This window comes from Rana temporaria, chromosome 6 (assembly GCF_905171775.1).
Source record: "Rana temporaria chromosome 6, aRanTem1.1, whole genome shotgun sequence".
Classification (NCBI taxonomy): domain Eukaryota; kingdom Metazoa; phylum Chordata; class Amphibia; order Anura; family Ranidae; genus Rana; species Rana temporaria.
This window is the reverse complement of record NC_053494.1, coordinates 19,241,058-19,255,092: the sequence shown is the minus strand read 5'-3', so window position 1 is coordinate 19,255,092 and position 14,035 is coordinate 19,241,058. Positions and strand designations below refer to the sequence as shown.

The 14,035-nt window shown below is 44.3% G+C and overlaps 2 protein-coding genes across 4 annotated transcripts in view; one reads left to right on the top strand and one right to left on the bottom strand.

Annotated features, from left to right (window-relative positions):
* The window catches only part of LOC120943213 (syntaxin-binding protein 4-like), a 70,276-nt gene extending 66,288 nt beyond the window's left edge, over window positions 1–3,988 (top strand). For both annotated transcript variants that reach the window (XM_040356390.1, XM_040356391.1), the window contains exons 20-22: window positions 843–949; window positions 2,057–2,114; window positions 3,748–3,988. In XM_040356390.1, coding sequence (XP_040212324.1) covers window positions 843–949; window positions 2,057–2,114; window positions 3,748–3,859 — 277 coding nt within the window. In that variant the 3' untranslated portion in view covers window positions 3,860–3,988. The remainder of the gene's footprint in view (window positions 1–842; window positions 950–2,056; window positions 2,115–3,747) is intronic.
* Window positions 3,989–12,070: 8,082 nt separating this feature from the next.
* The window catches only part of SEC14L5 (SEC14 like lipid binding 5), a 91,166-nt gene continuing 89,201 nt past the window's right edge, over window positions 12,071–14,035 (bottom strand). For both annotated transcript variants that reach the window (XM_040356388.1, XM_040356389.1), the window contains exon 17: window positions 12,071–12,800. In XM_040356388.1, the coding sequence (XP_040212322.1) occupies window positions 12,698–12,800 (103 nt within the window). In that variant the 3' untranslated portion in view covers window positions 12,071–12,697. The remainder of the gene's footprint in view (window positions 12,801–14,035) is intronic.

The following is a 14,035-nucleotide window of genomic DNA, read 5'->3' as shown; positions in this document are numbered from 1 at the left end:
GCAGTTTATCAGCTTCAGTGTGCATGGAGCCTAAGGGCCATATCCTCAAAAGAGATACGACGGCGTATCTACTGATACGCCATCGTATCCCTGTTTCTATCTTTGGAACTGATCCACAGAATCAGTTTCCAAGAGATAGACAGAAGATCCGACATGTGTAATTGAATTACACTGTCGGATCTTAAGGATGCAATTCTAGGCCGGCCGCTAGGTGGCGAGGCCATTGCGGCCGACGTAGAATATGCAAATGAACACTTACGGCGATCCAAGAACGCTCCGACGGGCCCGTCGCTCTAATGCTAGGTCGTTTACGTCGAGTTACGCCGTGTAAAAATAGGGCTGAGTCCTATTTGACTAAGCCCTATTAAGTATGGCCGTCGTTCCCGCGTCGAAAATTCAAACTCTACGTCGTTTGCGTAAGACGTCCGTGAATGGCGCTGGACGCCATTTACGTTACCGTCTAAGCAAATGACGTCGGAGCGACGTCAGTTAGCGCAATGCACGTCGGGTAAGTTACCCGACGGAGCATGCGCAGTACGTCCGGCGCGGGAGCGCGCCTAATTTAAATGGGACTCGCCCCATTCGATTCGGCACGCCTTGCGCCGGACGGATTTGAGTTACACCGCCGCAAATTTCCAGGTAAGTGTGTTGTGGATCGATACCTAACTTAGGAAATTTGCGGCAGTGTAACTTAAATCACTTAAGTTACGTTGCGCTGCGGGGCTGTGGATTTGGCCCTAAGATACCAATTGAATGGCATGTATAGGGTTGTCCTCATATTTCATAGCATTGTACAAATTGTAGTGCATAAGTGCAGCGTAAAAGTTCCTCCTTTCTTGTAGGTGTGAAGAAGTGGAGCCCAGCTATGATGGCAATGCGTTGAATGCCTGCTTGCCCTCTACACAGCTGCTGGTTACAGAAGTCAGCGATATCCTAGAATCTTGTACTGGTAAGATACCCATGTGCACGCACGCTACCTTTATCCTTTGATACTGATAGCAATAGACTAAGCATACAATTCTTTCCTTTAACTTGTTTAGTTTTAACGTGTATCTAAACCCAAGAACAAACATTTAAACATAATGGGGCAGCTCCTCAAAGATCTGCACCGGCGCAGAGTATCCGAGATACGCTACGCCGCCGTAACTTACCTGGCTTTGGTTTGAATCCAGAAAGAATTTGCGCCGTAAGTTACGGCGGCGTAGTGTATTTCTCGCGGCGTAAGGGCGCGGAATTCAAATGCGGCGAGTAGGCGGGCGTGTTTCATTTAAATGAAGCGCGTCCCCGCGCCGAACGAACTGCGCATGCCCCGTCCGTCAAAACTCCCAGGTTGCATTGCTCCAAATGACGTCGCAAGGACGTCATTGTTTTCGTCGTGAACGTAAATGACATCCAGCCCCATTCACGGACGACTTACGCAAACGACGTAAAATTTTCAAAATTAGACGCGGGAACGACGGCCATACTTAACGTTGAGTACGCCACCATATAGCAGCTTTAAACTATACGCCGGAAAAAGCCGAACGGAAACGACGTAAACAAATGCGACGGCCGCGCGTACGTTCGCAGTGTATGGAGTTTTCATTTTGTAAAGTCTGTCCGTTCCATTATCAAATGTTAAAAGCAAATTCAATTTTGAAGTACTTTTGAACAAAATTTGTCAAGCCGTTGAACGTACTGAGAATTTTTGTACAAATTTTCGGAAGACTATTTCTTTGGGAAATGTCCTTGTGCATGGCCAACCTGAAAAATGTTGTCTGTCCCCGTCAGTGGCATAGCATGGGTGGGGGCCACAAGAGCAGTTGCCCCGGGTGCAAAATTCTTAAGGGTGCAAAATTTGTACGTTTTTGGGGGGGTTGTGAAAAGGTGGGAGATTGGTCTGTGTGTGCTTCTGTTCTGGTTCTGTCCGCAGCATGTTCATTCCTCTCTCTCCCTCTTAGACTGCATGGGCAGGTCTGGGTGGGCGGTTCAGGGTTGGAATGGGCAGAGTTGAGAACACTGAGTATGTGGCAGTGCTTATTTATACCATAACAATATAATGATATTGTCATTTCAGCCTGTCCACTGTCTTGTGCTGACCCCCAAAAGAACAGACGGCGATCACATGAACCAGGGTGAGTTGTTATGGTTCACGCGCAATGTTTAATGATCAGTTTAACTTAGATATAAAATAAATATTATATATATATATATATATATACACACACACACACTATATTGTCAAAAGTATTGGGACACGTGAACTTTAATGGCATCCCAGTCTTAGTCCGTAGGGTTCAATATTGAGTTGGCCCACCCTTTGCAGCTATAACAGCTTCAACTCTTCTGGGAAGGCCGTCCACAAGGCTTAGGAGTGTGTCTATGGGAATGTTTGACCATTCTTCCAGAAGCTCATTTATGAGGTCAGGCACTGATGTGGACAAGAAGGCCTGGCTCACAGTCTCCACTCTAATTCATCCCAAAGGTGTTCTATCGGGTTGAGGGTTGCAGGCCAGTCAAGTTCCTCCACACCAAACTCTCTCATCCGTGGGGTAGATTCAGATAGATCAGCGGATCTTTAGATCCGCGTAATCTATCCTATTTACGATCTGCCAGCGCAAGTTTTTGAGGCAAGTGCTGTATTCAGAAAGCACTTGCCTCTAAAGTTGCGCCGGCGGATCGTAAATCCCCCGGCGGAATTCAAATTCCGCGGCTAGGGGGAGTTTACTATTTAAATCAGGCGCGTCCCCGCGCCGATCGTACTGCGCATGCGCCGCCGGGTAAATTTCCCAGTGTGCATTGCTCCAAATGACGTCGCTAGGACGTCATTGGTTTCGGCGTGAGCGTAAAAATTGCGTCTGGCCTTATTCTGAATCGACTTGCGCAAACGACGTAAAAATTCAAAACTCGGCTCGGGAACGACGGCCATACTTAACATAGGATACCCCTCACATAGCAGGGGTAACTATACGCCGGAAAAAGCCAAACGCAAGCGACATAAAAAAAAAGGGACGGGCGGGCGTTCGTTTCTGAATCGGCGGATCTCCACATTTGCATATTCGTCACGTATACAAACGGAAGCGCCACCTAGTGGCCAGCGGGAGATTGCAGCCTAAGATCCGACGGTGTAAGTCACTTACACCTGTCGGATCTTAGGGAGATCTATGCGGAACCTAATTCTATGAATCAGGCGCATAGATCCGACCGTCGGATCTCAGAGATACGACGGCGTATCAGGAGATACGCCGTCGTATCTCTATCTGAATCTGCCCCCATGTCTTTATGTACCTTGGTTTGTGCACTGGTCCAAATCATTTGGTGGAGGGGGGATTATGGTGTGGGGGTTGTTGCTCAGGGGTTGGGCCCCTTAGTTCCAGTGAAGGGAACTCTTAAGGCATCAGCATACCAAGACATTTTGGACAATTTTATGCTCCCAACTTTGTGGGTACAGTTTGGGGATGGCTCCTACCTGTTCCAACATTACTGCACACCAGTGCACAAGAAGAGTTGAAGTTGCAACGGATGGGCCAACTCAATATTGAACCCCACGGACTAAGACTGGCATGCCATTAAAGTTTGTGTAAAGGCAGGCGTCCCAATACTTTTGACAATATAGTGTATATAGATTTAGGAGGATTTCATGTTTGACACTCTTTACTTATTTTGTTTTTTGTATGTTCTTGTTACATTCACTGGCACTACATAATTTCACAATATTTTAAAACTACAAAAATCCTGAATGAAACCGTTATTTTTTTTCCCCCCCAGAGCCTCCAGTTCAAGTTGGCAATCTCCGCCAAGAAGCACGCGGACGCACAGCCTTAGCTGCAGCGAGGAAGTGTTATACCTAACCAAAGGCTCAAAGGACAAGCCAAAATAGATATATGTGGCCTCTTGGTCTGCTGGTGGGTATGGACTACTTAGAGAACCCGAAAAGTGGAAGTAAACCCTCCTATCGTTTCAGCCAAAGAAAGCGGACATCTTGGCCTCTGTTTAACCTACAACTGCCATGATGGTGCACATGTGATCAGTTAAGACACCAGCCATTGGATGGTTTGACAGTCTGGTTGAGAGCACAACCAATGGGAGGGTTGTTACATTCCCGGCACGTACCGGAAATTTTAACTTTTATTTGAAACGGTTAAATGAGTGGGTTTACTTCTGCTTTAAAGGGAGTATGAGTACAATTAATGAGAGCAGGTATGTTACACCAGCCATCTTAAAACAGCATTTCCCAAAGAAAGCTATTGTGGGTCCGTGTCAAGAACGAATGGACAACCAACAAATGGACAACGAACAAATGGAGAACTTACGAAAGGACAACTAATGAACGGAAAACTAATGAATAGAGAACTTACGAATAGAGAACTAACAAAAGGACAACTAACGAATGGAGAACTTACAAATGGAAAACTAACGAATGGAGAACCAACGAATGGACAACTAATAAACAACTAATACATGGAGAACTTACGAATGGACAACTAATAAATGGACAACTACTGAATGTGCCAAATTTCTCACAATGCTGACTATGGCACAGGCAAGTGACATTAAAAAACCAAGGCAGCTGAAGCAGGGCCATTTTTTTTTAGTGGTCCAGGTTACCGGACTACTTTACGGTGAAAACAAGTTCAACAAAGACTCTAAATGCCTAAGGGCCAGATTCACATACCTTTACACCTGCGCCGCGTATCAGAGATACGCTACGCAGCCGTAACTTTTCCGGCTTTGGTTCGAATCCTGAAAGCTTGCACACCGAAAGTTACGGCGGCGTAGTGTATCTCTCGGCGCGCAATTCAAATCGGCGGGTAGGGGGCGTGATTCATTTAAATGAAGCGCGTCCCCGCGCCGAATGAACTGCGCATGCGTCGTTCCGAAATTTCCCGCCGTGCTTTGCGCAAAATGACGTCGCAACAACGTCATTTTTTGAACTTAGACGTGAATTACGTCCATCCCTATTCACGGACGACTTACGCAAAAAAATAAAAATTTCAAATTTTGACGCGGGAACGACGGCCATACTTAACATGGCAATTCTATGTATACGCCGAAAAATACCAGCTTTAACTATATGCCGGTAAAAAGCGGACTACAGACGACGTTCGAAAATGCGACGGCCGCACGTACGTTCGTGGATCGTCGTAAATCGCTAATTTGCATACCCGACACGGAAAACGACACCCAGCAGACGCCGAAGTATTGCATCTTAGATCCGAAGGCGTACGAAGACGTATACCTGTCGGATCTAACCCAGAAGCCGTCGTATCTTGTTTTGAGGATTCAAAACAACGATACGACGCGGGAAATTTGAAAGTACACCGGCGTATCAGTAGATACGCCGGCGTACTTCGTCTGTGGATCTGGCCCTAAATGTTCAGTCCCTCCTATTCTATTCTCATGCCGTTTTTTCTGGTTACATAATCATAAGACAAACCTTCATCATTTCACCTGGACTAAACATTTCTCTATTAATCGCCTCCATTAGTGATAGACAGGTCACAGCTCCGAGATGTGGTTTCTGGGTTTCTTATTGCTCATCGTATGTAATCAAAGCCAATATGGAAAGCCAGACTTCTTTAAAGCTCTAGCCACTACCAAAACCCCCCCAGCTTAAACCTGTTTTTTATTATTTAATGTTGAAATAAAAAAAGTTATTCTACGTATGTTATTTTATAAGGAAAGATCTAGTTTTGCGATGCTTTGAAGATACTTAAAATGTTTCTGTATGGAGAGTAGCAGGACTGTTATCCAGCCTCTCTTGGGACTTCACATTTTCCGATCAAGCTTCAAACCTCTTATGCCGCATACACATGGTCGGAATTTCCGACAAGAAAAGTTTGATGTGAGCTTTTGGTCGGAAATTCCGACAGTGTTTAAGCTCCTTCTGACTTTTTCTGTCAGAATTTCCGACAGCAAAAATTTGAGAGCTGGTTCTCAATTTTTCAGACAAGAAAAGTTCGATATGAGCTTTTGGTCGGAAATTCCGACCGTGTGTAGGCTCCATCTGACTTTTTCTGTCGGAATTTCTGTAGAAACTGTCTATCAGTTGGTTGGTGCCAAAAAGCAACATTTTGGTCTCATCACTCCAAATGACTTTGTGCCAGAAGGTTTGAGTCTTGTCTGCGCTGTTTGGTGTAATGTAAGAGGGATACTTTGTGGCATTTGTGTAGTAATGACTTTCTTCTAGCGACTCGACCATGCAGCCTATCTTTCTTCAAGTGCCTCCTTATTGTGCATCTTGAAACAGCCACACCACATGTTTGCAGAGAGTCCTGTATTTCACCTGAAGTTATTTGTGGGGTTTTCTTTGCATCCCGAACAATTTTCCTGGCAGTTGTGGCTGAAATTTTAGTTGGTCTACCTAACCGTGGTTTGGTTTCAACCGAAACTCTCATTTTTCACTTCTTGATTAGAGTTTGAACATTGCTGATTGGCATTCTCAATTCATTGGATATCTTTTTATATCCCTTTCCTGTTTTATACACTTTAACTACCTTTTACCGCAGATCCTTTGACAATTCTTTTGCTATCCCCATGACTCAAAATACAGAAACGCCAGTGCAGCACTGGATGAAAGATACAAGGGTCTGTCAGGAGTCTAGAAACTCATTGACCTTTTATACACACACACTAACACACACACACACACACTAATTACAAGCAAACAGATCACAGGTGAGGAGGGTTACCTTTAATAGCCATTCAAACCCCTTTGTGTCAGCTTGTGTGCATGTTATCAGGCCAAAATCACCAGGTTATGTACATTTTGATCAGGGTCATTTGGGCAACTTCTGTTGCCATTATGATTTAAAAAGAGAAAACACAGTTGATTGATGATAATAAATGGCTTCAGCCAAACACTAACCATGAGTGAAAGAAAAAGATTGTGTTATTATTAGGGCTGTGACTGATTAAAATTTTTGTGTTCGATTAATCTTTTTTTTTTTTAATCGATTAATCGACTAATTTCGATTAATTAACGCACATACAGGTACAACTACTTTTAGCTGATCTCCTTGCATTGCAACTCTGCATTAGCCACTGGTAAATGTGGTGGGGGCAGTATGGGGGCAGATGTGTATATTCTTGCAGTATGGGGGCAGATGTGTATATTCTTGCAGTATGGGGGCAGATGTGTATATTACAGCATCTGCCCCCATGCTGTAATATACACATCTGCCCCCATGCTGTAATGTACACATCTGCCCCCATGCTGTAATATACACATCTGCCCCCATGCTGTAATGTACACATCTGACCCCATGCTGTAATATACACATCTGCCCCCATACTGCAAGAATATACACATCTGCCCCCATGTGTACATTACAGCATGGGGGCATATGTGTATATTCTTGCAGCATGGGGTCAGATGTGTACATTACAGCATGGGGGCAGATGTGTACATTACAGCATGGGGGCAGATGTGTACATTACAGCATGGGGGCAGATGTGTACATTACAGCATGGGGGCAGATGTGTATATTCTTGCAGTATGGGGGCAGATGTGTACATTACAGCATGGGGGCAGATGTGTACATTACAGCATGGGGGCAGATGTGTACATTACAGCATGGGGGCAGATGTGTATATTACAGCATGGGGGCAGATGTGTACATTACAGCATGGGGGCAGATGTGTACATTACAGCATGGGGCAGATGTGTACATTACAGCATGGGGGCAGATGTGTACATTACAGCATGGGGGCAGATGTGTACATTACAGCATGGGGCAGATGTGTACATTACAGCATGGGGGCAGATGTGTACATTACAGCATCTGCCTCCATGCTGTAATATACACATCTGCCCCCATGCTTTAATATACACATCTGCCTCCCATACTGCAAGAATATACACATCTGCCCCCATGTGTACATTACAGCATGGGGGCAGATGTGTTTATTCTTGCAGTATGGGGGCAGATGTGTATATTACAGCATGGGGGCAGATGTTTACATTACAGCATGGGGGCAGATGTGTACATTACAGCATGGGGGCAGATGTGTACATTACAGCATCTGCCCCCATGCTTTAATATACACATCTGTCCCCATACTCCAGGAATATATACATCTGCCCCATAATGTTACCACACACAGATGGTTGTCCTTTCTTACCTGACTATCAGGCAGGCAGACCCATCTGCAGAGTAGCTGATGGACACACGTGCGCAAGGGAAGAAGATACAAGCAGGCGGGCAGGTGATGATGACGTCAGCGCGCCGCGGCTCCGGAGCTAGGCCGAAGCCGCGGCCTTTCCTATGGGCGAGACCGCGGAGCTCACTCCGCGGATCGTCAATCGATCAAAATAATTTTAATCGACCAAAGAAATTAACGATTAATCGACCAATTAATCGTTAATTTCCGCAGCCCTAGTTATTATTCATATTGTCTGAAAAATGGCCAAGAAATCATAAATTCTGCCAGGGTATGTAAACTTATGAGCACAACTGTGTATATCTCATTAGAATACGGAATTAACATGGGTGCTCAACCTGTGGCTCTCCAGCTGTTGCGGAACTACAATTCCCATGAGGCATTGCAAGCCGCTGACAGGTACAAGCATGTCTCCCAAAGGCTGAGGCATTATGGGAATTGTAGTTTTGCAACAGCTGGAGAGCCACAGGTTGAGCACCCATGGACCGTTAGAACCTTAAAAACATACAAAAATAAGAAAGAAAGGAATACCTTGATGAACTTTTAAAGCCTGGACTTGAAGAGTGTTTCTTGAATGGGAATGGTTAAAATCCTTGTCAGGTTTTTTTTATTTATTGTTTTGCTTGTCCCATTAGAGAGATTTCCCTTGACTTCATGTCTTGAAGTCACAACAGGAAGTGAGAGGAAATCATGGGGACACCTGTTCCATGATTTTCCCCATTTCCTGTTCTGGCTTTCCCACCATCTTCTGATTTCCCAGCACGTTTTCTCCTGGTGGCAATGGTCATTGGAACAAAAACATTACACTAAGGGGTTCAACAATAAAATGCCAAAGTGCCATAAACATCAGGGGTCTATTTATAAAAAAAAATGATATATCCTCGTAATTTGTCTAGAATGTTTATTTCCTATGATCGACCTAATGATCATAATGCAGTATTTGTCTGAAATGCCTCAATTGGGAAAATACCGCATTTTGGCCACTAGTTACATGATCATAGTAGGTAAACATACTGGGCTAGGTTTAGGTAGGGGCGCGCAATCTAACGGCGGCGCAGCGTATCGTATTTACGCTATGCCGCCGCAACTTACAGGAGCAAGTGCAGTATTCACAAAGCACTTGCTCCGTAAGTTGCGGCGGCGTAGCGTAAATGGGGCCGGTGTAAGCGCGCGTAATTCAAATGTGTAAGGGGGGGGGCGTGTTTTATGTTATTGTGTGTTGACCTGACATGATTGACGTTTTGTACGAACGGCGCATGCGCCGTCCGTGTACATATCCCAGTGTGCATTGCTCCAAATGACGTCGCAAGGACGTCATTGGTTTCGACTTGAACTTAAATTACGTCCAGCCCTATTCGCGAACGACTTACGCAAACGACGTAAAAAATAAAAAAATCGAAGCGGGAACGACGTCCATACTTAACATTGAGTGCGCCTCATAGAAGCAGGCACAACGTTACGCCGAAAAAGCCTTACGCAAATGACGTAAAAAACGAACGCCGGGCGCACGTACGTTTGTGAATCGGCGTATCTAGGTAATTTGCATACTCTCCGCTGAAAACTACGGAAGCGCCACCTAGCGGCCAGCGTGAGAATGCACCCTAAGATACGGTTTGGATACTGCAGTCTGCATGCTGCTAAAGTCGCTCTAAAGCCTCATACACACAATCGGACTTCCAACTGACTTTTCCATGGATTTTGCTCCGAATGGGCGTTGTCCATGAACTTGGTATACATACACAAGGCAGGACTTTTTCAGCCAACAAACGTGAACGCAGTGACGTAATAGACGTACTACGTGATTTTTCTGCTCTTTACCGCCACCCTTTGGGCAACTTCTGCTATTGCTGTCTGATCTTTAGCATTGGTTCTGAGCATGTGTGTTTGTACTTTGGACTTTAGCCGACGTAGGACATTTGTTGCCGGAAAGTTTGTCTGTTCTCACAGCGAACATGGAGCGTACACACGATCGGATTGTCCGCAAAAACAGGTCCGTCGGACAATTGTTGTCAAAAAGTTTGATAGTGTGTACGGGCCTTATAGATTACTTTTGCCTGTAAAATTTTAGATTTGCTCTTTTTCATTAATACACATTCCTCTGCGAATCTGAACTTCAGTATTTATTATAGGAATAATGTACCCTCCTTGGTGACTTACCAACATCTCAAAGGGTGGAAGATTCTTTAAGTTGTAACTCCATATTTGTTGAGAAAAAAACATTCCGAGGGGGGGGATCAATGAACATTGCAAGGATAATAACAAACTTTGTTGCAGATTCCTACCTTTTGTTATTCTGAAGAAATCCATGTGTGTTTCTCTGTGCCTCTGTTCTGAGTAGGTCTAATGGCTTTCATAATTAACTGTCAGGTGTGGAGCTACAGAGCACTAATGAGGAAATCTGCTGGGCCTGCATCCCTTTAGACATTTCCTATTGAGGCTGGGTTCACACTTGTCCGACAAACGGTCCTACATTGGGAGCCTCATGTAGCATGACGTGTGAAAATCAATGTTTCCCTATGAGAGCTGTCTTAACTGGTCCTACACAAGTCGGTCCGACTTTGAAAATGCTCCCTGTACTACTTTTGGTCCTACATTGATCCTACTTCAACCCATTGAATATCATTGAAGTCGGACCAAAGTAGTATCCTGTTCATGAAAGTAGGATGGATGTAGGACCAATGTAGGATAAATGTAGGACCAATGTAGCAGAGCAAAGTAGGATGAAAGTAGTGTAGTAGTGTGAACCCAGCCTGAAAGTATCTCTCAAAAAATGTAATTTTTGTTGTAAGGGATGCCTGAAATCTGACTTGTATCTTAGGCAGACTTCTGGGAAAATTGGTGAGACAATAACACAAGCAGGAAATTATGTTTCTGGGGATTGGTCAGTACACACTCCGTGTACAGAAAACTCCAGGTAGCCATATTGCAATGTATTCTCAGAAAATTACCGCATTTATCGGCGTATAACACGCACTTTTTTCCCCTTAAAATCAGGGGAAAATCGTGGGTGCGCGTTATACGCCGATCCCCGCTTTCTGAGCGCCGCCGCCGACATATACCGAGTGCAGTACACTCGGCTGGGCTCGGCCATGCTCGAATCCTCTCGCGGAGCCGAGCGTGGCCGAGTGTACTGCACACGGTATATGTCGGCGGCGGCGTTCAAAAACAGCGCGGGAAGAACACTACGAGGACACCACGAATGCCGCAGACGCACGCCGGACCGGACAAGGCCGCCGATGGACGCCGGGCAATTGTAAGTAACTGTATCTGTAAATTTCAGTATTTATTTTTTTTCCCTAGGATTCTCCTCTAGGTTTGGGGTGCGCGCTATACGCCGGTGCACGCTATAGGGCGATAAATACGGTACATTGGCTGCAGATTGAAAAGGAAAGGTAATTTTTAATAACATTCAATTACAAAATGATTAGTGTTGCAATTATATGCGCTATATTATTTTTCTTTATTTGCAATTTTTTTCCCCCACAAAAGTGGAGTTACCCTTTAAGAAAACCGAATTACCTGCCTGATTCAGCATTTGAGGATTCCACATTTTGCCTATTGAAGACTTATATATAGCATGGTTCACAAGAAGCCACCATAAACCTCCATATTTTTTCCAGCTGATTGTTGGTATGTGGGAGCAACACAGTCAGTTTTACTATTCACTTTATCTGCAATTCCTAATATAGCTGGGGCATCATATTTGTATGGTGCTGCAATGGGAATAGCATATTAGCCCTTGCACGAGGCCTTACTATAGTACCCATAGCAGCTCCACCAATACTTTAAGTATGTTTATTTGTCATACCTCTTGCCTAATATCCTACATCATTTTGCTGATCAGTATTGGTCTATCCAAAATGAAAGAAAAAGTTTTCCCGGTAGATCTACCTTAATACATTAAAAGGTATAAGAAAAATACATCAGATCTTCTAAGAGAGTTTAATTTATTTAAGAAATATTGGCCTGAGTTCACTCTGAAAAAAAAAAAAGTCTGTGTAAATAAGTTAAATAGATAAAGTCAAAGTATTAGAAAATAGCCAAAAGGTGCTGGCAGTGTAGGATGGCTAGTTCAGAAAACCTACACATCATAGCTAAGGCCGTCCTACAAACCAAAGTGCCAAAGTTACAATGATCATTTGTCTATCATAGTCATTTCAGGTTCGCCCACCACTCTATGCTCGGCTGAAGCTTTTTCAGCCACCAACCGAGACTTGGTTAGTGGTGGTAGCTGCATAATAAATTAGTACCAAACGTATGAGGTAAATTGCCATTCAGTCACTTCTTGGTATTTGGTTTCAAAAGATATCACAATCATGACTCGGTTGATGTCTTTGGGCACAAAAACCCGGAAGATTTCAAAGCTCCAAAATGCAATGAGATTCAGTTTCAGTTATGTGCTTTAAGCTGGCTCTCTGGAGCTGGTGGTGCCAGATTTTACCATGGCACGTTCAAGGATTAGGCGAGGACCCAACATCCTCTGTTGAAATAAATAAGGCCAGTTGTGCGCATATGGTCAGAGAGTCAAAGGGGGCAAAGCCCCCAGGGCCCTCTGTTATCTGGAGACCATAGAGCCAGTGTGAGACTTGTTGGAAGTGTTGGTGACGCCGCTTAGCTGAGAGAAGCCACTGCAAGATTCCAGGCTTGACATTGACCCCCTGAAGAATAAGAAGACAGAAGAGCACATCATTTAGAATAACTGAATGGCTCCATGACAAATGTAAACAAACTACATGATAACAACCAATAAGCTTGCATGTGTTGGGAGCTTCAATCAGGACATATCATTTTTGTAACAAATGTAATGCAGCAAAAGAGTTTGCATGCAGACCGGTTTGATGCAGTGTGCAGCGTATGGTTTGAGCACTTAATAGGACAAGTTCTGAGTGGAACCTGTCCTGTTAAACTGCTTTAGGGTCTTGGCAATAGCCTAGGCCATCTTTATGTAGAGCAACAGTAGATTTACAGTAGATTTATTTTAAACTTCACAGAGACAATAAAGACAATCATGGTGTCTCTTTGCCTCTGACATCTGCTAAAAAGTGACAAATCAAAGCAATACCTGGATACTCAACCACTAGATTTGAACATGGCAACTGATTTTAATGCATATCCTATTAGCTGGATGACCTGACCTTCCGTTTACTCCTCTGCTGCCATGTTTGCTTGCAGTAGTGAAAAAAAATACGAATGTGTAAGCTCAAAATACAGAATAATGCCTCGTACACCCGATCAGAATTTCCGATGGAAAAAGTCAGACGGATATTTCGACCGTGTGTATGCCCCATTGGACTTTTTCCCTCAGAAATTCCAACGTTAGAAACGCGTTCTCTTTTTTTCCAGACGGAAAAAAATTATATCGTAAATTCCGTTAGTCTGTATGGAACTCAGACGGAGAAAAAACGACGCATGCTCAGAATCAAGTCGACGCATGCTCGGAAGCATTGAACTTCATTTTTCTCGGCTCGTCGTACGTGTTGTATGTAACCGCATTTTTTTACGGTCGGAATTTGTTGTGACAGTGTGAATGCAAGACAGCTTGAATGGAATTCCGCCGGTAAAAACCCGTCAGAGTTTATTCCGACGGAAACTCTGATCGTGTGTACAGGGCATTCGAGCTTACAAAGGCCCCCCCCCCCCTATGTGACAGCACAAGGTGCTGATGCCTGTGGGGCTAATCACCAAGCAACAGTACTGTCATGTGGGCATGAGGGAGAACAGTCACAAGCTGTCCATACTTGAAAGTACCAAGTATATCCTCTCTCCTAGCAGCTGGACAGCGCATCAAGGAGCAAAAGGAAAGGTATGTTTTTGCTGGTAGGGCTGCCATTAAAGTGGATATGTTGCTTTTTCTCTGCTAGGGCAAAACCTGGGTTTCATTGAAGTCATTTTC